Source organism: Magallana gigas, chromosome 5 (genome assembly GCF_963853765.1).
Source record: "Magallana gigas chromosome 5, xbMagGiga1.1, whole genome shotgun sequence".
Classification (NCBI taxonomy): Eukaryota; Metazoa; Mollusca; class Bivalvia; order Ostreida; family Ostreidae; genus Magallana; species Magallana gigas.
This window is the reverse complement of record NC_088857.1, coordinates 8,900,513-8,926,957: the sequence shown is the minus strand read 5'-3', so window position 1 is coordinate 8,926,957 and position 26,445 is coordinate 8,900,513. Positions and strand designations below refer to the sequence as shown.

Genomic DNA, 26,445 nt, shown 5'->3' with positions numbered 1-26,445 from the left:
CCAGTTGTGGGCATGTTGGGATCCCAAGGATCAAATTATAATGATATAACACACTAGTGGACCTTCAAATTATAGTGTAGTGTCGTTCACAATTTCTGGTGCTTTATTTATTATCCAATTTGCTGTTTAAGAATATATACTTTCAAATCCGAATCATAAGAAGTGTGTTTGTGTTAATTTTATGTTGATTTATTTTAATATCATAAAATGATGTCAGACATTCACTCAGTTTTCATGTCATACTTCTGGTCTGGACTAGCTTTTGTCCTCAATTTTGGCAGATCTTCTTTTTGGTCTGGACAATATGTTGTTAAGCCAAAAATGTTGATATTAAAAAAATGTTCACTTTTTTTTATTTTATTGATTTTTTCATATTTCTATGTATTTCACACTCAAAACCTTTTACCCTTTTGAAAGAAATATACACCATTTTTTGTAGGTAAATTGTCTTTACTTTAAACCAATTTTATTACCGTTTTCATTTGCATATGGGTATTGTTATATGCAATTCGAAACAAAATATTAGTATTATATCCATGTTGCGAAATAAAATTCTTAATATCATTTGCATTTGTGGTGCGTTCTTCTAAGCTTATATAAGCATTATTGGTAGGTTCAATCCCCAGTTTTTGAGCGATAAATCCAAGAAACACGTCATCAAATGGCAGGTAAGGAATGAATTGCATTACTCTAACGAACTGTTCCACCGTGTATTTGTTTAGTAATATGCTACCACCGGCTATATAAGGCGGATAACAAGCAAATGGATACTGGGTCTTTGAAATAAAATGCTTGCTTTTGAGACAGCGATCTGGATAGGGCTCAGGAATAAGATGTCCACTGTAGAAATCTTCATCGGGACTAACGGCTTCTTGTAAAATAAAGCTTATTGTGTTTGGAATATTCACATACATATCATCGTCAACAATGAGAATGTATTTTGCTTGTTTGCAATATTCAGATATCCAGGATAACGCCATCTTGATTTTGTGCGTATTATTTACGTAGGAATCCTCGAAGTTCTGTTGAATAAGGTCCTCGTGGAGCCCATTTTCGATACCTACGATAGCGTCTTCAAATTTGCTAAAGCCTAAAAGAAAAGCAATTTTGAATCCTCTTTTTCTTGCGTCTTTACCCCATGTTTCTCTGATATACTGCCTCTTTCTAAAATGTCCAACAGCAGACTTCACTAAAATCAGTAGAATCACGTCAGAATTTGGTATACAGGTTTTATTGGCATTCCTGATGTACGTAAAATTTGGGTGGTCTAATTGTTGGGCTGTTCCTGAGATTATTTCTTCCAAAGATGCTTTTCCATACCCGAAATCCTCTTTGCACTCATAAGGCTGAGAATGAGAAGGGGGAGTACGATGAACGTTGTTGGTATACATTAGCGCAAAGACCATGAGTACTAAACACAAGGAATTCAGAACGACTAGCTGAACACGAATGTTCCCCGCTGAAAGATTTCTGAAGCAGGAGTTGAAACTTTGAAATAAAAAAAAATTATAATAAATTCTCCTAATTACTGCCTAAAAAACCCCCTAGAATGCTGCATTAATGTAGTAGATAAAGGTATTTTGTACATTATGTGCATTCATATTGACACGATACCAAAACAATGGAAAATTACGAATGACTAATTTAGAATAATTTTTTTTTGGGGGGGGGGGCGAGGGGGGGGGGTGGGCATTTTTTCACATGTCCCTATTGCATGCCAATTTATCTTGCAAAATCTCAATGAAATTTACCAAATTTGGTGCATATTTTCAACAATAGATAAGATAAGAATTGTTACAAAGCTTGATGAAAGTATAACTTGCCATTTGAACTTGAACGATGATCTGCTGTTCATGAGTACTATCAATTCAAACAGGAAATTATTTTATTAAAGCAGTATAAAATTGAAATACCGCTTAAAATGATTTCATATTGAAATAGCAATGGAATTTAAATAATACAGTCACATGTTTTGTTTTATAATTTTTTGTTCAAATTAAAATAGTTTTTTATGTTATTTATCTGCGGTAGCATACTGATATTGAGTTTTGTTTCACTTCATTATTTACATTTTAATGTAATCCATTACTTGTCCAGTAAATATGTGATATTCGAAAAATGTCTTATATGATTTCAAAGTAAGAAGAAAAAATCTATTAGTTATTTTATTTAAGGCTCACAAGTGTTAGTAAAAAATACATACGTGAGAACATAGACATCTATATAACTAAAAATATCTTACCTTTTCTTCATTACCTTTAAACGAAATATAATACAAAGTCATACTTTCAACATAATTCTCAGCATTTTACAATTTGTGGTTTTTTTAAAATCAAAATAAAAACGCATGCATAAAGCTTGTTAGTATCATTTTGCAACTCAATATGTATAGAACGTCTTTGTCAATCTAGCTTAAACTAGTTACAAGTTATCACAATTAAAGAATAAAAGTGGGCTATGTTGAAATTTTTTTGGATGTTTTTACTTTGGGTGCAAAGTCAATGAAATAGATACTCTTTATCGTTTTGTTTATAAAAGTTTCCTTCTGAGGTGAAGTTTTAAAATATTTTTGAAATTAATTAGTGCAAATTTTATTGTATTTTTAAGTGAACCTTATACTTTGTTTTAAAGCAGTGTTTTAAAACAGATATCTAGCTACAATATCACTATTTCTTAATATGATAGTAATTTATTTACATTTAGATATATCTTTATGTGAAGCGTTTGATATATCAAAACTTTTAAATATTATAATGCATTTTAAACATTTTAAACATTACTGCAACTGCAAAAACATCGTATGTGAAAAGTTGGATATACTTTTGTAGTTAAACAAATTTCAATAACATATTAGAAAAAAGGAAGCTTGTGTAAAAGTTTTTATAGTGATAAATCACTCAATCTTCTGTAATTTAAATCTTTCTCCAATTTTCTCCCTTAGACAGAACGACTGCATCATCACTTGACGATATTTAATAGCGTGTTGCAAAATGATTATTTTGCTGTTGAACTTGGTTTGATTGAAATTTACTACGTAGTATCGACGAAGAGAAACGACAGCGATGAAAATTTGTGATCAGAAAATTTATGTGGCTCAAGCAGGTAAAAAAAACCACAACACTGAAATATCAATTGAAGGAATGTGGGCTAGTTTAATGCGTTCATGGTTTGTAACTGCGTTGTAGCGATTTCTACTTTAGGGATTTCGAAATAGGGGATGAAAGATTAGAGCCAGACCTACATTATGTAACATGTTAAACAAGCTCTATTGTTTAAATTAATTAAATCATGCATTTAGAACCTTGAACATTGGTTGTTTACCAGAAACGTTAGCATTTCAGCAGGAACGTGCTGACCCTAAACTTAATACAACAAAGGAGCTTATCCCAAGGCTATACCATAAAAGCAATGCACTGCACAGCAATAAAAGGGATGCTAAGTATTTCAAAACTACTATACAGATTCTATCAGATAACTTCATAATATTTTGTTAAATCGAGATTTGAAAAAAAAAACCTCACTGACAAATGTATCTGGGCATTCTTCAGATGAAAAAGTTTAAGATAAGCAAACCGGCTCTGTTTTTTTCGGGACAATACTTATGGTACTTGGTTCATGGATAGTAAGTTTAACTGTGCGAAGCACAGATTTAATATCGTCTTAAGTACAGATGTCGGTCAGGGTCTTGGAATATCTTCAGAATTACATTTTTCAAAAAAAAAAAAAAAAAAAAAAAAAAATTAAAAAATTAAAAAAACAAACAAAAACACTATGCAGAAGAGGCACTTCTCCACTCTGTAAGAATATAAATGCAATCTTAATAAAAACAGACCTTTCATCTCCCCCCTCTCATTATCTGCTGTCGCCTTTCAAATGTATATAAAAAGCATATACATGTAAATTATTTTATTTTAAAAAATAATTCTATTCGGTATTTTAGTCTCTCGTCCTTAACATTTTTAACTTTTTTTTCAGAGAAAAAAACCCTTAACAATTCTAAACAAATTATGTATGTAGCATTTATGGGAAAGGCGAAAAATTGGTTTGAAAATTTCTTTTCCCCGAGTTTCAGAGATTATTAAGTTTCAAATGGTAAAACTGTAAAAATTGATAGAATTCGTAAAATCTATTTTTTTGTTTTGTTTTCCTGGTCATCAGACCGACTAAGAATTTTGTACAGATACAGGCAGAAAGCATCTAAAACAAATAGAAGTTGAACTCAAGGTCAGGGTTCTTGTTCCCATGCAAAATTTTTTATATCATGTAGCGAAAATCGTTCTTAGCTTTTACGTGACATATAAATTAAGGTGGCAAAACTACTAATTCAAAAACTGAGATTTCTATATACCACATAATGACCCCGGGTTCTGGTACATTCACTTTTTTACGGTTTACCGATCTACTAAATTTTTAGCAATGTTTAGGATGAGCAAGTAAATTTTTCATTACAGAATTTTGAAATCTATCATCCCTGATGCTAATACGGGTATCTAGGGTAAAATTGGGGGTAAACAAATTATTCTAACAATCCTCTCCAGGGGTTCCTCATTCTTTTGTGAAACAGGTCTAAATACGGCAACCCGAACACGATTCAGGTAAAATACTTTAAACTCCATCAAATTCATTTTTATATTGATAAGCAGCGGCTGTATTTGAATAAAATGTTGAATAAATAATGAAGCACGCATACAAGCAGCAGTGTCAGTCGAGGTCATCTCTTAAATTAGTCTTTTTAAAGAGGATCTTGCATGAATTTGAAATAAATACGACGCCGGGGGAATTTTGAAACCTTGCACGGAGAACGATCGGTGTTGTGGATATGAAAGAATGATTTTACCTGAAAAGGATGTATTTAAGGGTTTAAACCCCCAGAAAAATAAAAATTCCCAAGTTTTGGGTGAAATTAAGATACCTTGGGTAAAACAACCTCTGCGCAGTCTGAAAATATTTTAGGTTAAAGAAAATTCATACTTGACCGACGATTTGGTATTGGTTTTTTTCTTGAATAATTTTGAAAGACATTCAGATTGAGAAATATAGTAGCTATTGTGGTTTATTTCATGTATAATCTATACTTAAATCAAACGATTTCCGGTGCAAAAAAAACTGTTTTAATTGTTATAAAATTGATTTTAAAAATATATGTTTTGTTCAAAATAAACAGATAATGCTGCCTCAAATATCAGCTTTTTTGCGAATACGATATTACGTACTATTTGATTACGTTGTCCAAAACCTTTTCGTATGACTGACGAAAATACATGTAATTTTGATTGATTGATCAGATGAAAATATTTTACTCAAATGTTACCGCACCTGAACCATGTTGGATCAAAACAAAGCTAAATATTCTAAATACAATTCAGTTTGATACAATTAATATAAAATGTTAATGAAGGAAGCATAATTTAATACTTACTACCCAATCAGAGAACACACTGTAATGGTCGACTTGAATTCATCGATGAATTCATCGATTGGCGGCTCATTTTATATGAACCATAGACTACGTGCATGAACCAGTCCGATTCATTGGCTAAAAAACACCAATATACCCGAATCATATCCTGCTATCCGTTCATCTTTGAAATTTACAAAAAGATTTGAGAAGTAATTATTCATTTTTTTCAGGTTGCATTGCGCAAGGAACGATTTCTAATCAAGAATTCATCAGCCTTGCATTTAAAGAGGAAGGATATTACGTAACCTTTTTCTAAACACGTTTAAACTGTAAACATGGCCGATTCAAGACTGTGTACGTAATCGTCAGAGCAAGGAGTTTTTTTCCAGAAATTTCTTCAGGAGGCTGAATGGTCAACTTAACCATCAGATCTGCCTTACATTTTCGCAAATTATGTTTTAAGCTACACTTTTATTTGGTGATGAAAATTAACACACATTTTAGCTTTACAATTTGAATACTTTACTTTATTCTTATATAAGCGGGCATGTTAAGGCTTTCCGATTGATTTGACAGCGATATGTAGAAAGTCACTTGTCTGTAATTTATGCGATATGACGTCATAATTAACTTTGACGTCACGATCTGCATTACTGTCGGTAGTTCTCAGGGAATGTATCTAACGTTAAAAGTGAATTATACCAAGCGCAGCGAGATGCGGGCAAAGCCCGCCTCGCGAAGCGAGGATTAATGGTAACACGTATGTATAAGAAAATCAGTGAAAATGAAAATTGAATCAGGGGTACTAAGGCCAAAAAAATTTTCTTCCAGCCCTGGGCGCCGCCATATTGGCAGCCATTTTGTTTTTTAAAAGTTTAGTTTGATCATTGATTGACTGGTACTTATCGATGTTTATTGCCCCTAAATTCGATTAAAATTTTCCAGTGTTTCAAAAGAAGGTAATTTGAATTTAAAAAAATAAAAGAGGACACCACATTAGTTTCAATAGTGCTCCAATCAAAAAACACGACTTTGAGGGTAGCAGGGGACAGTTGTTTGGATGCATGAAATTGCATATCACTGTGTTGCGGGAAAAATATAATCTCACGACTGGATCAAAATGATTTGTATCTACCTGTTTGACTTAAGGAGGGACATTAAGGTTTAAAATTTACCCAAAATGACACATCTTTTTCTGGTCAAATTAAATGTCTAATTGACCCTCCTGTGTAATGTCAAAAGTTTACCCATTTTGGCCCATTTTGACCCCACCCTACCGTATTCCCTGCAGAGAGATGACCCCCGGGACAGGGTGCAACATGTAGTCTAACATGTTCCCTTTCCGCCAGTCTGTACCGCCCCACTTTCCATCCATGTCGTTTTCACACTATTTCACTTACCGTCTGCCCTACTTTCATCTTGCATGAAAAGTGAGCACACCTGTCAACAGCCGCCGTATTTATTAACTAATGGTTTGGAGACACTCCCTGCTACATGTAAACAACTGAATGTTTGTAAAAACTAGCTTGGCTCAGGTGATTTTCAAGATCAACACAATTTTAGAATATTGTACGTAAAATTGGTAGAGAATACTAGTCCAATCCACACTTTGCAAAAGTTGTTTCCCTTTGCGGGGTCAACCCAAAGGTCAAAAGGGAAAAAACCAACTTTTTCCTTCTTTATGCAACCAAGTATTTTGGCGTCCTGTGATAAAACCTTTTGGAATTTAATTTATTCCTTCGATACGTGTTTTGCCCCATTTTGGGGCAATAAAAATACAGAACGGATACTGGATTTTTAATGTCAAATGTCAAAGTTACAGGTATAAACCTTTAAACTACAAAGGCTACTGTGAGAAATTAAATTTATGGGTTTTTCTCCAATGATGGCGGCGAAGGGACATAACTTTTGAGAGGTGTGGATTGGTCTATATAAGTACCATTGTGAATCGTACTTGGGAAACCTATGGATTTACCCCAATTTTTTTGTAAATCGCTTTTGATTAGTAAAAATGTGCATTATTTTGATGACTTTCTGGAATGTTTCAACAATATCTTTCATAAACGAAATATCTATTTCAAGTCAATCAAGAACTCCAAAGAATATATGACATAACAAAGGATTTATCTTAAAAATATTTCTGATTTAATGTCATTAATAACCTGCGCCGATGCAAATTATTTAGAATTTGCGATATAAGGATTCGACTGTCACGTGATTAAAAGTACATATGACGTCACAAAAATGCATCAAATATAATGTTTAACATCGTTTTCAATAAATGTAACATAGAATTTAATCAATACTCCCGGTAAAAGTATTTTTGGGATCTAATGACATTTCTCGTAACAATCATATGATACAAACTGTGCTTTACACATGTGAATCGGGTAAAATGCTAAAAAGTGACATGTGATATTATTAACCAAAAAACGACGCGGAATGTTAACAATCAAAATATTCTATTTTTTATAACATTTTCCTGAGCAAATACTTATCGTTATGATATAAAGTTATGAATCGTTTTGTTTTAATTACAAAAAACACCTCAAAACCTGAAATTTGTACAATTTCCAACAGAATTGTCATATAGCCCATAGTAAACATTGATATATAAAGCAGTTTAAAATTATTTAAAAAATTGTTTTTTGAAACTATTGGATGAAAAATAGATTTGTTACGTTTAGTATTTAAAAAACCCCATATGCAAAACATTATCCACAAAAAAAAAACAACAAATCTATCTAATGGATACCATTCATATATCTTAAAAACCTCGGTTCATGTATCATGCGCTTGTAATGAATATAGCGACATAGCAAACTAAAAGCGAACAAATCCACAAGACAAAGTTTTTAAAATTCAAAATTCATGTCAATGAGAAATATTGTAGTTTATAAAAAGAATTGTGATTCAAGAAAACCAAAGAAACCAGAACGGTCTTTGACTTTAATGTGGATCATGTACTCCTTCGGGGGTGATATTGCCAGACAAGCAAAAGATTCCTAGGATATGTAGCCGAACATATCCGGAGTAGTTTGAGCTTTAAGCGTTGAAGTAGGACATTGTTACTCTTTATTTGGCATCAATGCGACAGTACCTAAAGTGTGATGTCTGTCAAGGAAAGAATTCTCTCACCCTATCAAGTGGACAATATCTAGTCTTCCGACTGAGGTAAAACGTAGCTTGACCCGTAATCTTGCGATTTCAAATCATTAATGATCGCCCACTTTCATTACAGTTTTATTGTGCAATGTTTGATGTCTATTAAAAGAGAACCCAGTTTTTTTTATGGGCAATGCACAATTTGCAGTTTGATAACGGTTCCAGTTAAATAATCTAAACTCAATTTACTATTTTATCGGTAATCAACAACTGGCATTTGCGTTGAATCAGAATGAAACAAATTGACATTATTTACATAATTATAGTTAATGACTAATCAAAGGACCATTTTGTTAGTGTTGTTGGGAGATGTATTTAAAAGGGATAGAGCTCGAGGGTAGTGTTTGTAAACCAGAACCAGGATATGTTATTTAGTGTTGAAAACTGTATGCAGCTAAATTATTGGACTTGCAAAATATGACACAAGAACATTCAGTATTGTTCTTTGGAATGCATGAATCTGCATTCATTTATTTTTTTATCGAAGATTTCAACAGGATGTTTTTGACATTTTCTTTTTTCGCTGTCAGAAAACATCTGCGATTACGGAAAATGAAAAATATAGGGAAGTACAAAGTTTTGTGTTGTTTAAAAAATCCATTTTCAATTGTTTTACAGACCCTTGAATGCTTAATTGCACTTCTCTATATACCGTGGTTTTCAAATTATAGGCATTGCTCGAAGGTTCCCGATTGCCATGGTATCATGCACATACAATCTCAGCTTGTTTTACTTGCAATACATGATAAATTTTTTTCCATCATGAAACATATTGTATTGAGTATTTTAAAAGAATGCATCTACATCACATCTTAAGGTATATTATTCGTCACGTTTTAAGTTGATTTCACAAATGATCATTTTTTTTAAAAATAAGTATTATTATATTTAAGCAGCACCGAAAATTATCATTTAGAGAGTTTTTACCCGATAAAATCAAATCTTATTCAAACATTCAATCTAATTCATCACAAAGTGAAGGTTTTATGAAGAGATATCATAATACTACATTCAAGCAGACAAATATCAAGACCCCCAAACTCACCTACCATAGCTTGACAGAAAACCCCTCAACATTGTAAACAACTGTTGATTTAACGCTATTTTAAAATGTCGCCCATGAAAATGTAATTGTACAATAATGCAACACAGCATATTTATCAGAAAGTCAGCGAAACACAGACATTTTTTTTTCTTTCATAACAGATGTCGATGAAAAAATATAATGTTTAACATCATATGAATGATTTTTGTACGACTTTCTAGAGAACATATATTTGATTTATTGAGAGGTGAAAGTTTGAAAGTACGGTATTCAGTATGCATTCAAGCAAATTTGACCCCCCCCCCCAAAAAAAAAAAATAGAGAAAAAAAAGACATACGATAATTGATAAAAGGATTTTACACAGTGCAATTGGCTGCACACGGTATAAAATACAAAATGTGTATTAATAACATGCAAACATGTCTGCAGCTGCAAAATAATGCGTTAGATAAAGAGACGCTTGTTTAAAACGATCACTGATAAAGGGATATCATTTAAAACCCAAGCTAAAAGCGGTTATGCAACAATTTTTGCAATTGTCCTGTAAAGAAAGTCTAGAAAGATTTGGCTATGAGCACAACTAATTGCAATTGACGGGAACCCATTAAATGAAAATTTAACCACAATGAAATCCAACATTTCCATAGAATTTCAGGACATTACACATGCAATGTACTAACTTATTTTTGTTTACCTCAAAATATAAAAGGTATGTGTAAGTTACTGCTTCTATCTTTCCTAAATCTCGTCATGATTTTAGGGGAAGGTCCATCACTACTCCACCTTTTTGAAAATCTCTACTACGTGTCAGTAATTATTGATCTACTGAGATAAATTAATTGCTTACGAAATCACATGTGTCTGTTACAAAGCTGATGACAAAAATATGTTTTGAAATTGTATTTATATTCATATATCTTTATTGATATCGATGTTTTCAAAGGTTGTTTACAAAATCATGACGTATCAATTCAAGAATACAAAATTAAAAGTGTATTTTGTATGCTTTAAAATATTTAAACGTTTTAACAGTATTTGAATGAGTTTAATATCTTTTGTTTTCCTATTCTTGATTGTCGAGGTAAAGCTGAAAACTACAGTGCAAGATGATGAACAAACAAATTGAAAAAAATATTAGAACGCTTACATTCCAAAAACATATTAATGAGCTTCTGCATGAAGAAGCTGAAAAATCGATGATAAATTATTAACGTTTTCAAAATTGTGACTTTTTAAAACATATACAGCACTTTATTTTAATGTTTTTTCAACTGTTAATTAATTATTATATCATAACATTTTACATGTAATTGCTTTTATAGTTTAAAATTATCTTCAAATAATATAAATAAAAATGTTGAATAAAAATTTATTAAACATACATTCTAGATCTATATATAGTTGAACTTAATAAGAACATTTAAAAGTAACAAAAAGATCTAAATTTGCAATGATCAATCAGGTTGAAGTTTTATACTTTTTAAAAACCCTTACATTTAAATCTCACTTTACCTTCAGCTAGCAGAAAGATGAATTCAATGCATCATCTATGACATTATGTTTGACATTAGAATGGAATACGATACCACCCATTTCAGTTCAGGCACCTCTCGCATATTGATTTTTGACAAGATTTAGATTGTTAGTAAAAGTTTATTTAAAGAATGTACATTTTTTTCAGGTATTGTGCATTAATAGTTCAATGACAATGTTATGATTAATACCCTTCCCGCAGACAAAAGATAACAAGCAATTGTTCTTAAACTAAATTTATCACAAAAGACTGACAATGACTTGTTAAAAACAGTAAATGAACTGAAAGATCTAGATAGTCCAGAAATAAAGACACAAAAACCTGTCGTAAAGGTGAAAGTCAGTGTGAAGAGTTTAAACTAGAATATGTGTCTTATGCCTAGATCACTTTTAAGCCGATGTTCCGGAGAAATAATTTTCTCGTGTGGTCGGCTGAAGAAACATGATTTCTCGACACTGGTATCGGATGACGCGGAGCAGGCACATTAATTTCAAAGTATACCGATATCTTCGTAATAGTAAGATCATATGAAGATAAATCTTCGTCATGAAGAATGGGCGGAGCGGAGCGAAGCGAAGCGTAGCGCATTCTTGATGACGAAGATTTCTCTTCATATGATCTTACTGTCTTAGAACAAAACCCAGGCCAATCAAATCAAATATTTGAGGAAAATACACCGCCTCCTATTGTGTCCAAATTGCTGTGCCTTAAAGGGGCATGGTCACGATTTTGGTCAAATTCTATTTTTCTGTTTTTATTATTTGCAATGCTTTAGAAATGCAATTCTAATGATCAAATGACACTTGAGAGCCAGTCTTCAAGTTTTAAGCAAGCTACAGAGCTCACAAATCTGTGTCATGTAAACAAGGCTTGTGCCCTGTTTTTGTTTACATAGGTTCAATATACCAATAAAAAACCTTTTTCAAGCAAATTTTTCTATCTTCTTATTCATTTCAAGCACAGATAAACAGTTCCTAACGTTTAACACATTCATTTTAGGTCTAGAATTGAAATTTTTACTTCAACATTCAAAATGTAAACAAAAGCTTTGTTTACATGGCAAAGAATTGTAAGCTCTGTAACTCGCTTAAAACTGTAAACATTTTGGTTGCTTCTTAAGAATGCCTCACTGAAGCATTGTAAACATTAAAATCGGAAAAATAATTTTTGACCAAAATCGTGACCATGCATGCCCCTTTAATCGACATGTATGGAGCCCGGTGTATTTATTTACGTGAAAATCGAGCACGCGTATTTTAACGTGGACTTTCAACCAAGTCATGTTAGAATGAGTATGACGTATGAGGATAATGATTTTAATTAAATGAGATATTGATATTGTGTTAAGTTGTAAAATATATACATATGATTAAAAATATACTAGTTCCTTAAATCTGTAAAAGGTAATCAAATACATGTAAAATCCTCATCTCTTTTCAATAAATATCAATGCGTCGAAAACTATGCCCAAACAGTTTTTAAAACATAGCTAATACATGTACCTAATACAAGACAACAACTGTGTTTGAGAGAAGATGCAGGAAATTTATCATGTGAACATGTGAAGGTAACAAATAGTTGTGCAATTTAAAATGAAAAAAAATTAAATGAGAGAATCTTGCAAAAATTCAGTGTGATTTTAAATAGTATATTTCATGAAAGCTTTTCTTTGATTTGTGTATGTGAAAGGGGGATATATATAAAGTCATGCAACGAAGAGGTTCCGAAACGCCCCTTTTCAAAGTTTCCCCAATCAAAAACTCTTCAGTGTTCGAGAAAAAGAAAAATTCTTCACCACGAAGACTGCATTCTTAGCGAGAATTCGGGATATTTGATTGGCTAAATAACTGAGTTATGTTCTAAAAATGGGCAAAAAAAAATGTTGGCCCGACGAAAAGAACAGAACAAGATCATCCAAGAATGATGAACCGCCAACTGTTGCCCGAATAATCCTATTATTGCCTCAAAAACCATCTACCGTTGATCTTTTTTTAGGAATGTGGTTGGGGTCTTACTATAAAGTATATATACATAACATAGCAAAAGTTGTACAAAAGTTATCAATTAGCTTTCAACAACCACATTTTCTCTGTGGTACAACTCAACGTATTTGTATTGAATAAAGTTGTTTTAAATAAGGCAAATCCGGTTTTCTCCTGTATCTATGGGTCATTAATGTAAGGGAAAATATCAGTAGTATAATCCAGTATCGTTTTTATTGAAAATAAAGAAATATTTAATGCAAAGGCGTCCAGATTTACTGTCAGAATTTTAAACAAAATCAAATTAACCCGGGAATCGGTCATAGGACTGTGAGATTTTCTCCTTAATGTTTAGAATCTGTATAAACCTTTTTTTTCAATAAATAGACCACCCTCTTTTCTGGGTTTTTCTTATTACATTGTACTTTAGTTGTTGCATTAAAATTTTGAACTTAAACATTCATTAATCAAACATCCGTTTACTTTTACATACAAAAAGGAATGAAAATCTGCACAAGAATATATTTGAAAATCCAGTATCTTTAGAATCAGACAAAATAAAGCAATATTGGTTCTTCTGTTATCACCGTTAGAAAACATAGTCAAAAATTTATACAGCAATAACTAATGTCACTAAACAAAACAAAATTGTAAATTATTTTTAATTGTTGAGACTTATCATGTGGTGCATTACTTTGGAAAATACATTTTTTTAAAAATCATCGAAACTCAAGTAGTTTTGATGTGAAAACCATATACATTATACATGTACAAATGTTTACATGTACATGCATATCCAAAATCACTGTTCCGCTTAAAATTGTGGTTATAGTCCTGCTTAATTAGTTTTAAAGTTATTCAATTCAGTTATATGAGTTAATAGACACGATCTCGTTGCGAGAAACGAGGAGGTCTTCCGTTCGATTTTTAAAAGGTGAGATACGATCTTGACTTGACTTGAGAGTCAGTCTCGGTTTTTGGTACCAAATAAAAATTCTTTGTTCAACATTATATAAATAATGCCTGTTTGGGAGGTTAACAGTTGAAATTGACACCCCGAGAAAACCATTGGCAACCGACACGAAGCGGAGACTTCTAGCCCCTGAAAACTCCTTATTACGTAGCACATGAGAGAATCATTTTCTTGCAGGGACAGATATCTGGCAGATAAAAATATTTCTTCTATAATTTAATACCAAATATTCCTCAGTAGTTAATTTAGTGTAGAAACATATAAAGATCTTATACACAGTCTTCGAATTTTTTATAGTGTGTCCTTCTTAATGAGGGTGAACACATCTCACCTACTCCAATAAAAACTTTAATATGCTATTTCAGGCCACAAACGTCATTTTAGCAAGTAAGAAATCCATATATGTTAGCTATAAGTTTTTAAAATTTTCATTTATCTTTATAAGGAGCTCTTTGTTTCAAAACGGTTGTTATGGCCTAAAAATGAAATCATCCTTCCAATATTTAGAGAAAAATGTTTAAAGTCCCATTTTCTACATAGAACCCAACTGCATATACATTACAACTTTGTGAACTTTTTTCCTATAAAATACTGCAACACTCCGTTAAATATGTACATTTAATATAAGAAAGATATTTGATACATTCGACACTCAAATTTGAACATCACATGTAAATACTTTTTTATTTTAACCAATCCTTATGTTATGCTATTTTAGTTTATATGCATAGATTTTGTATCGCATGTAGTATTATATATGTTTTTAAAGTATATGTACTTGCAAGTATTCAATGAGTACTATGTTTCAATAATAGGTAATTAATCTGAAAAAAAAAACACTAGTTACATGTTTGTTTGAATATTAATACGACATATATCTATTTAAAAATAGATATACCTGAATTTTTTAAGTATTTCATACAAAATTATCACAGATTTGTACGTTATAAAGGCCTCAAAATTGTCATAAAGGTTTACTTACTCTCAAAAATCGTAACTAGTAACGCCTTTTATCTGTCAATTGTTAAGGTGTCTAGACGCGTTCGCCATTTATGCATATTGTTGGATTTTTTTGATTTTTTTTTGTTATTTTTGTTTTTGTTGCTATGTCCTATAAATGTCCAAAACTCCCACCTTAAAAAGACACGATATCTTTTTTTTTTAAATTATCCTAATAGTATAGGTTACCAAAGTTTAATTATAGGTATCACTAAAGGTATGAAAATTGTATACATCTCGTAATAGACTGAGATACTAATAACTCGTGTGCATTGAACGACATGAAATACGACAGCTGACTTCAAAGACAAATTTTTTCAAACTTGAATGTTCATTAAATGTTGCTTTCAATACATAGATACCGTTGATGATTAATGAAGCTTCGACAAAGTTCTTTAGAATAATATGATATTTAATTACTGAGCGATCAAAAGGTAAAATCCATTGGCTTAACTCATGATAGATTTTATCAATACTAAGTATAATAGAATACGTTCGATTCACAAGGCTCCTTGTTCATTTTAAATAAGTTGGCCTTGAATAAATTAAATGACGTTATAATACGATCGTTTTAAATCAAAAAACCTCTATCTAACAGAATATGCTCCACTTAGGCTTAGCGTATTGATCCAATAATAATTTGTGCAGGAAAATAAAACAATTTTATTTAAAGTCTACCAGGTTAATATAGTTTGCCATTCTTTATAAGGGTATATGCATTGTTTTTCACCTCAACTAACATAGATGTTTGAGAGAATTTGAAATTGCACGTAATTGATGTATTTGCTTTATTTCAGTACTTCAAACAAGATACCTTAGAGTTTTATTTTATAAAGGCTTTGAAAATGTCATAGAAAAATGAATACTTACTCGCATTATTCCTACCAGCAGAGAACCTAGATACTAGTAACTACATGCAGTTACACCTTTCGTCGGTGACTTGTTAAGGTGTTTAGACGCGTCTGTCTTTTATGCATTTTTTATTGCTTTTTGGGGGGTTTCACATCGTTGTCGTTTTTTTCTTTAAATGCCATTAAAGCTCCCGCCGTAAAAAAGACACGGTATAACAATTCTAAATGCTCCTCTAGATAGGGTAACAGTGTTTCATTTTCTGTATTAATAGTAGTTAAAGCAGTGCATATATCTCGAAATAAAACATAACCAATCTTGTGTGACATTATATAAATTTAAGCATCCTGTTCGATTACTATTTTTTTTATCAAACCAAATACCCATTGGCAATTTTTAATAGTAACCAAAGTTTACTCTGAAAAAGTTTTAAGAAACCATTGTTCCTGATCTATTTAATCTGAGTTTTAAAGAACTGCTTGATTGATAAATAATTTTAAGAAACAGTCAATTCTATATTTAATCACGGACCTTGTTTAGTTTTGATTACCATATATCAAAAACTTCAGTGGATAAATACACACATAACTACTGCATTCCTTTATATGACTAATGAGTACTCAATGGGGTGCCCAGATTACTAAGGTGTTGGACAAGCTCCGATAAGCGGTTACGTAATCTAGTAGATCATTAAAAGATAATTGCAAACGTATTTTTTAAGGTAATTTTGTGCTTTTTCCGCAAAAATGAAATATATGTTGCGTTGAATTACCAATTGTGTTACAGATAATCGTTTTAAAGCATCCAATCTATCCGAAAAATTCTAAATATCATACTGTATTCAGGCCACAGGAGTCTCTTTAGCAAATAAAAAAATACAAATATTTCAGCTTTAAGATTTTGAAACTTTTCTTTATCTTTAAGGACTTTCTCGTCTCAAGAAGAGTGCTAGAGTCTAAAATTGAACAACACATCATCCTCCATTGAAACTTTGTAAAGCAAACAAAGTCCAAGAGAAGAACATACATGCAGCCTCTGTCAAGTCAACCAGGTGCTTGAACAGAATATCATTACACTATAGAAAATGATGCTTTGTTGACTTTCGAAAAAACTTTCAAAGTAGCATTTACTACCCAAAACCCAATTGCAAATTCATTACAACTTTCTTTACTTTTTTCATATAGAAATACTGCAACACTTCTTAAATTTTGTACATTTATAGTAGAGATAGTTGATAATTAGACTCTCCAATGTGATCATCACATGTAAATACTTTTTTATTTGTACTAATCCTGATCTTATTTTTATCTTAGTTTATATTTAGAGATTTTGTATCGAAACCACCATAATAGATGTTTGAGAGAATTTAAATTTGCACGTATTGACTAAGCAATCTGTTCCAACCATAGGTAATAAAACCAATTTTATTATTATGATTAATTTAAATTAATGCAATTTGCGTGTTTGATCATTAACACGAGGTTAATCCTCTAAATAATGTTTGATAACTTATACCGAATTTTACGAATAAGTATTTTCGGGGCCTTTATAAAATAAAATCTTAGATAATCTTGTATGAAATGCTAAACAATGCAAACACATCTACATGTATTTGTTAAAGCTGAACACCGCTCGTAAATAGGCACTGTCCGCCATATTTCTCTTTAATCACTGCTGTCCCTACAACCCTTATATAAGGGACAGACCTCTAAACAGTTCAAAGTACTTCGCTGTAGAGGTCTCACCTGTGTGGACGTACATTTTGCCTCGCCGTGTTACCCGGTCGCGATGAAATTATCAAATTTTACGCACTTTTTGAAGCCAGGAGAATACTAACATCAAATAAATTGGTCAATGCATTATTTACGAACAGAAAATGAACATAAGATAAGAAAAAAATGCATAAAATCTAAAGACCACGAAAGGAATACTACATGTCGGCCACGAGGTTCAGGTGTGCAATCGGGTGTAACGAAATCGAAGGGTTTATATACCAGGTATCTCCGTGACAGTGCCTATTTACGAGCGGTGTTCAGCTTTAAAGATAATCTCAGATTTTAATTTTATAAAGGCATCTAAAAATGTTATATTTACTCGAATAATTCGGTAAATCACCAAAATATTTACAAGTAACTAATGGTAATGCCTTTTGTTGGTCAAGTGTTAAAATGTGTAGACGCGTCTGCCTTTTGTTTTGTTTTCTCTTTCTTGTTTGTTGTTGCTAACTTTTACAAAATGTCCAAAGCTTCCGCCATAAAAAGACAAGATATCTTTTTAAATACTCCTTAAGTATAGGGTTCCAAATTTATTTACAGATAATTGTATAAATAATTTAATATACTAAGATACTAATATCACTTATTGAATGACATGAATTACGACAAGCCGACGTTAAAAACAAAAATTTCAAAAAAAAACTTGCTTTCTGAATTCATTCTCGATAAAATGAATTAATCATTTCATAGATGCCATTGATGATTAGCGAAGCTCAAACTTCGGGAAAGTTCTACAGAATAATATCATATTTTATCATTAAACATTAAAAGTAAAATCCTTTTAGATTTCCTCATGATAGATGTTCTCATTGTTAAGCGTAATGGTATACGTTCGATTCACAAGGTTGTTTGTGCATTTTAAATTAGATGGTATTAAATACGTTCAATGAGGTAATAAAACGATCGTTTTAAATCAAATCATCTCTTTATTACAGGATAGACTACGTCCATGCTTAGCTAGCATTTTGATTTACTTGAAAAAATTGAAGGCTTTGGTTCATTTTATATCCTCTAAAAATTTACGAAGAAAATAAGACAACTCTATAAAGTATTCAAAGCTTGTTTAGTTTGCCCTAACATACAAATGAAACAATTAATGTTTTGAGAGAATTTGTACTTGCACATATTCACCGAGCAATCTGTTTTAATCATAGGCAATCAATCCAAAAAAAATATTAGCAATAGGTTTGTTTGATTTTTTTAACACGAAGTAAATCTATTGAAAAAATAGACGTACCTGCATTAATTTGGTGTTTCATGCTAGAGTATCTCAGACTTACTTTTATAAAGGCCTCGGCAATGTCATAGAAATCTTTTCATTTTCTCTACTGGCCACCAGAACACTAACTAGTAGCTTTATACCTATTGTCGGTCAATTGTTAAGGTATATGGACGCGTTTGCCTTTTATTCTTTTTTTTTTCTTTTTGGTGTTGGTTTTTTTTTACGTCTGTTGTCACTATTTTTTTTAAATGCCACAAAGACTCCATCCATTTAAAGACACAGTATTAACAATTCTAATTGCTTCTCTATGATAACCAAGTTCTATTTATTGGTATTACTAGTAGTTAAAGAATTGTATATGTCTCCTAATAGATATAGATACTATTAAGCATAAACAACCTTGATTTAATAATATAAATTTGAGCATCCTATCTTTAGTCCTGTTTCTTCACCCACCACCCCTGATCATAACTGTTTGTTTCGGAAGAATGTCTTTATTAAGTACGTGACATTAAAAAGATGCTTGAGTTTCTGATAGACAACAGTTATCTATGCAGTTTTTGGAAATAAATTCTTCCAATAATCTGTTGGAATTCCCATGGGCACCAGTTGTGCCCCATTGTTAACAGACTTTATTTTGTATTCTTATGTAGCAGAATTTATTCAAAAACTTGTACGTGAAAAAAATAAATCATTCGCTGTGGCCTTTAATTCAACATTCAGGTGTATCGACGACGGATTATCAATTAACAATTGTTATTTCCATTTTTACGTCGACTCTATATATCCAAGTGAACTTAAAATAAGATACCACAGAGTCTGCGTCATTTGTTTCATATTTGGATATTTTACAGGAAATGGACATTGATGGTAACCTAACAACAAAACTTTATGATAAACGAGATGACTTCAATATTTCTATAGTCAACTTTCCCTACTAATGTAGCAATATACCTTCATCACCTGTATATGGTGTTTTTGTCTCAGTTAATTCGATACGCAAGGGCATGCTCTTCGTATGAACAGTTTTTAAGGCGAGGCAAGCTACTGACACAAGTTGATACAACAGGACTATCAATAGAATCGTTCAGAGTCATCTTTTCGTAAGTTCTATAGTCAATACAACGACCTTGTCAGCAAATACAATCTGTGTTTCGTTTTATGGATTTTTGAGATGGTCGGCGGTTTGTTATTGTCATTTTTTCATCATATGACTCAGCCCCCAACCGCCTTATTATGACCCACTGTGTTAAAAGCGATATAATCTTACTTTTTAGTATTATAACTTCTTTCAAATATATTTTCATAAATTAAAGCCTTTTGTTTCTGCAGAAGAATTATATGGGGTATTTTCTGCTTATTTTTTTAATACGACTTTGAACTCAAAGGGTCTTTTTTATGATCCCCTGGGGACAAGATTTGAACAAATTTAATTCAAAAATATATCGAAATGTAAAAATTTGGTTATTACGGGCTTTTGCTTCAGAATCAGAAGAAAAGTTTTATACTTCCTCATCATATTTTTAATATTTCTTGATTTTCTTCCTTCTAGGGGAAATTAGTCTTTTATTTAAACAAACTTGGTAGCTCTTCTCCGAGGATACGTTGTGCCAAGATTGGTTTAAATTAGCCTAATGGCTCTGGACAAGAAGATTTTAAAAACAACAAACCCTTTTTTCACTCTTTCTTGATTATTTACCATTTGAGGAGAAAATGCCCTTTCAGTTAAATAAATTTAAAATCTTTCCCCCCAATGATGCATTGTGCCAACTTGAGTTGAGATTAGCTCAGTGATTCTGGAGAAGAATATTTTTAAGACACTCCATCCCATTTTCACTCTTTCCAAAGTGATACCTTTTAAAAGTAAACTGACTCATTTTAATAAACTTAATAGTCTTTCCTTCAATGATGTTTATTGCTAAGTTTATTGGCCCAATGATTTCGGAAAAGATAAACATGTGGGAAGTTTACGCCGATGACAACAACAACGACAACGACGACAGACAACGAACAAATTATCTCATTTGAGCTTTTGGTTCAGGTGAGCTAATAAACAAAATATTTATTTCAAACAATATACTATTATGCAATATATCACATAAGCGGATGGGATAGAAGACATTGCCTATATAAATCCTCTCAACGAAATATTTTAAGTTATATATCAAAATTGTTTGGGTCTTTCTCAGTAAGGTTTCTAATACACTTAAAATTCTTTTATCAACATGTTAAGCACAATTCACAAGTTTAACAAGTCAATCTTTTTAAAAATGTAGAGGTTATGCAGTGGCTCTCTTCGAGATTGAATCAAGCTGGAGTGTTGTAAAAATAGCCAAATCAAATGACTTGAAAACGACAACATTTAAAAATCTTGCTTTGTGAATTCTTTCTCGATTAAATGGAACTATTATGTCATAGATTCCGTTGATGATTAGAGAGGTTCAAATTTCAGCAAAGTTCTCCTGAATCAATAAAACACTCGCTAAATTATTAGAAACATGGAAAATCAATAAAAATCTTATTTCATTAAATAAAAAGGGGGAAATTTATGATGTGTTTTTGATAATATATCGATTTTCTCAATGCTAAGTGTAATAGTATTTGTTCGATTCACCAAGCCATAATTACTTAGCCTCAAATAAATAAAAAACGAAACATGTTCTTTAAAATTAAGAAAAAACGCATATGCAGGAGATGAGGATGTGAAAATTTACGCCGACGATAACAACAATGACAACGACGATCTGTAACGGACAAATCAGCACACTTGAGTCTGATGCCATGAAAGTATATTCTATATAATAGAATAGGCTGCCTCTCAGCTTTGAATATTGATCAATTTGGGAAAAAAATTAAAACTTTGATCTTTATATCCTCTGATAATTAGTGCAGAAACATGACAACAATTCTATAAATCCTTTGAAGTTTATAAAGGTTGCTCTCTTAATGAGGATAGATGGTCAAAAAATGCCATCAGCCGAGAGGTTCTTGATATTTTAGGCCATAAAAGTTTATTAAGCAAACAAGACATCCAAATATTTTAGTTTTAAGATTCATCTTTATGAGGATTTCTTCGTCTCAGATTAATATAGTATTGAAATAACCATCGTTATCCATCTCTCATAATATGTTATACGATTCACCACTACGATTCATTACTAAGTAACGAAACGAAAGTCAATACACTGCATGCTTTTTGATGCAATTCCATTTGCATGAATTCAGGTTTGAACCTGATTTCACTTATCTACAGTGACGATTCTTATGATGTCTTAGAAAACAGATCAAATGATCATGTATCCGATTGATCAAAAAGATAATATATATTGTAATATAAGTCAATGTAATGTTGTGAATATTTTTTTAAATCAATGTTACGAAAATGGAGAAACTTACCTACAAATAATTGAACAACAAATCCTCTTTCGATGCAACTTTCTAAAACAAACAAAAGATCAAGAGAAGAATATACATGCAACCTCTTTCAAGCCAAACAAATGATTTACAAAGAATATCATTATACATGTATCAAAGATTATTATGCTTTGCTACTCCTTTACTTTTAAACTTTTAAAGTGACATTTGCAACTCAAAACCCATTTGCAAATACGTTTTATTTTCGTTTACTTTAGCCATATGAAAATACTGCAACACTCAACGTAAAATTTGTGCATCTATAATAGAGATATTTGATACGGTTGACTCTCCAATGTGAACATCACATTCATGTAAATACTTTATTTATTTTGGTACAATCCTGATTTTGTAAAATCTTAGTTTGTATGCGTAGATATTGTATCACATCTAACAAAATTGATTTGAACTTGCGTGTATTCACTATAATTTCAATAATTAGTTCGATATAATTTTAATTATTTGAATAAAAGGTAAATACTCCGACAAAAATATCAGAATTTTTGTTATTTAATTATTAAACAAGGTAAATATATTAAAAAATATATGTATTTAATTTATTATAGCATTTTATAAGATAACTTCAGATTTTTTATTTTATAAAGGCCTCGAAAATGTCAAAAAAAGACAAAAATATACTTACTTGCAAAAATCGGTAATTCACCAGTGTACTTTCTGGCCTGTTGTCAGTCAAATGTTAAAGTGTGTAGGCGCGTCTGTCTTTTATGCGTTTTTGTTTGGTTTTGTTTTGCTTTTTTTATTGATTGTTGATGCTATCTTCTACAAATGTCTTTGTGCATTTGACGAAAATATCATGTCACAGACACCTTTGATAATACGTTCAAATGTAGGCAAAATTCCCCTGAATCAATCAAGAACACGTTAAATTGTTAAAAGCCTGCATATGGAAAATTGATGAATCATATTTTGTTATTTGAAAAGGGTAAAATCCATTTTGTGTTTATCATAATGATTTTTTCATTCCTGAGCGTTCCTGATTTTGCATTTCAAAATTAGATGACCTTGAAGTAGCACGTGTTTTACAAGTAGAGAGTGCAAGAACACCAATGTATTGGTGTGGAAGTTGGGACTAGTACAAGCTCAAAAACTTGATGAACACGCATTCCCAATGATATATTCTTATCCCAATGTTTCAATGGATGTGTTGTGTTTCAAGATCTAGATTATTTATGAACATAATTGCTAAAAATTGTTCACACAACGTCTTCATATTTGATTAACGCTAGACTTTTTCTATGAGCAAAACCGGGTAAAAGAGGCACTGTTTAAATATATCTCATGATATGAAGTTTACCAATTAACTTATTTATTCAAACAATTACTAATACCAAGGACCAATACTTATGGAAAAGTGATAAGTCAAAGACTGAGATCTCTGGAGATCCAAAGTTGACACTGGTAACGGGTTGTCTTGCTTTACAATCATCTATTTTCAAAGTGTCGTAGGCTTCTTTATCTATACCATTCCTTAACACAATATTACATTATTGAGAATTAAATTTTTTGAGAAATTTCAATTTTAGGTAACCTACTTTTTAAGAAAAGAACATTGCATTAATCCTTTCTCTGTAGCTTCTAGGTGGGTCGTAAACTCGCCTTTTTGTTGCAAATTTCACATTATTTTTGTGCTTTTTTTTTAATTTCATCAGCATGCTGGCGGTCTGTAAACATTATAACAGAAAAACAAAAATAAAGTATGCTATTTTCAGTTTGATAAATGCTACAATGTAAATTCACTAATACGAAACGATGATACTAGTATGCTGTCTCTTGATAAAATGTTCATGTAATTAGTCAGAGAAAGTGCACAATTTCAGAATCTGTAGACATGAATATGCATTGAAGAATAAAAGAATCTGAATAAACCCGCATATATGAATAATATACACAAGTATATATGATATAAGAACAAGAATTCTGAGAGCATTGCATATGCAATACACGTCCCTTACCAGTTACCGGTTTGTGAAAATTGTGAAAACAATGCACTGTACGCAGAATATCGAACCCGAACATTAAAAAATTTGAATATAAAAAAATAATTTTCTCGAATATATTCCGACCAGACGCTACAAAAGTGTAAACTTGATCTGTAGTTTGACATTTTGAAGCTGTTCAGCAAATTTCATATTATTCCTCAAACGCATAAAGAAAAAAAGTGTGGAAAACTGAAGTGGGACAGACAGACAGACGGCCGGACAGACGTACCTACAGACAGACAGACGGACGCAGAGGAAAGCTATAGTCCCCTCCGGTGAAAACCGGTAGGAGACTAATAAGAATAAACCCGCTCATTCTTTTTGTTGCTACATGCCTGCACTAAACCCAATTTTTTTATCCTGTCGGTTCATTATTCTTAAACATCTCGCCACACATGACAGAGATAACACAAAAAAGATAGACAGCTTTACTTTGGTTATGCAATAGGTTGTGTTAAGACAATTTCTGAAGGCAATATTTATTAGCAACCAAAGTTAACTCTGAAGCAGTTTTAGAAATCTTTGTTACTGATCTATTTAATCTAAGTTTTAGAGCGCTGGTCAATTAAAAAATGATTTTAAAAAACGGTCAAATCTATATACAACCAAAGGCAGTGTTAGGTTTGCTTGTCGCCATATTATATCTCAGTGGATCTATACACACACGATGACTGCATTCCTGTATACGACAAATGAATATTAAATGGAATGTCCAGGTTTCCTATGGTGTTTGACAAGATACGGAGAATAATTTAGTAAATTAGTAGATCATTTAGAGATAACTGCAAACGTGTTTATTTTTCAAGGTAATTTTGTGCTTTTTCCTCAAAATATATGTTGACCGCTGTGTGTCCAATGTCTTGTGTTACAGATAAACTTAAACATAACACAAATAAAATCCCTTCATCGCTTGTAGTAGAGTTCAAGTCAGTTCAAGAAATGTTTACATTCTTATCCTCAAATGTACAAATGGCCGCACATCCCTCTTGAGCAATGTGTACCTTATTGCGTGAAATACGTTCTATAGTTCTATAGAACTGCAGCTGTTGTTTAATATTTACTTATAGCAAGCACATAGCACAATGACCTAGATATATCGGTCATATATAGCAATATTGTAAATTTACCTGTGGTAGCCGATTAAAATCTTGATTCTTCAACTGAAAAACAATGAATATGCAGTGTAATCAATGTGTTACAAGAAACAACATGAGGATTAATATGATATTATAGCAGCATGCAGACTAATTCGTAATAGGAACTGTATTCCATCTAGGTGCATTAATTAATTCATAGTATCTATTCAAAGACAAGCAGAAGAATGATCAGTAATAATGAAATACATAAATTAATGTAGTAATAAAAAAGTAAACCTCACAATGCTCAAAGCCCCTGTCTTCAATGCCTCGGTCATTGTACAGGGCGCAATCACTGAATAAAGGGAGCCAACTGTTTGCAAAATCTCGCAAGTTCCAAAAAGCAAATCCTCACGTTCAGCCAAATAGGTTGAGTTCAAGTCATTATACCGCCCATAAATAACAAGACGCTGGATTTGTTGTACAATGGAGGAATACTTCCTTAGAGGCCACGAATTCCATCACAGTTCACTTTACTTAATCCTCGAATCGACCTTGATATAATCAAAGCGATTTTCGTTTAATCCGCATCCAAGTAGGCATACATTTAAATTTCACTCTTGACCCCTGTTCCCACCCTATTACAGTAATTGTGACCTTGTTCAGTTAGAGAAAATTACTGTGTACATAGTAGATTGTGAATTTTATGGAATTTTCTATCAACATTCATGTACAGAAATGGCACCAATAGTAGTTTAATAGGTTTTCGGTCGGCGTTGTTTCATTTTTTAATTAGAGTACACACTGTTTGGTAGGTGTATGTTTAATGTATTGAACAGCAAACTGTAACCGTGACTTTTCATGCCGCTTTTCGTTAGTATTCAAAGACACTAAGACAGTCTTGATTATGTCTCAAAGAAATACTAATATGGACATATAGTCTTAACAAACATTTTGACGTCAATAAATGAGATTGAAAAAGATGCTATAAAAGGGAATTCTGAAAAAA

At 31.8% G+C, this 26,445-nt stretch overlaps 1 protein-coding gene across 8 annotated transcripts; it reads right to left on the bottom strand.

Moving 5' to 3' along the window:
* Positions 1-198: 198 nt before the first annotated feature.
* LOC105325144 (lactosylceramide 1,3-N-acetyl-beta-D-glucosaminyltransferase) lies at positions 199-22,360 on the bottom strand. Of its 8 annotated transcripts, none has more exons than XM_066084440.1 (4): positions 22,343-22,359; positions 5,420-5,536; positions 2,243-2,256; positions 199-1,488 (listed from the first exon to the last, which is right to left on the bottom strand). In XM_066084440.1, the coding sequence occupies exons 3-4, from the start codon at positions 2,251-2,253 to the stop codon at positions 456-458; spliced, it is 1,044 nt and encodes a 347-aa protein (XP_065940512.1). In that variant the 5' UTR covers positions 2,254-2,256; positions 5,420-5,536; positions 22,343-22,359; the 3' UTR covers positions 199-455. The 8 variants fall into 8 exon arrangements, with proteins under 8 accessions (XP_065940512.1, XP_065940513.1, XP_065940514.1 ...); XM_066084441.1 differs by lacking the exon at positions 22,343-22,359 and adding an exon at positions 15,971-15,986; XM_066084442.1 differs by lacking the exon at positions 5,420-5,536 and having other exon boundaries at positions 22,343-22,360.
* Between the last annotated feature and the right edge of the window lie 4,085 nt (positions 22,361-26,445).

Bases quoted from the DNA above. Each gene is read 5' to 3' on its own strand.
- LOC105325144 (XM_066084438.1), bottom strand. From the start codon at position 1,855: ATGAACAGCAGATCATCGTTCAAGTTCAAATG. The intron at 1,489-1,823 runs GCAAGTTATACT...TTTATTTCAAAG, and splicing joins TCATCGTTCAAGTTCAAATG to TTTCAACTCCTGCTTCAGAA.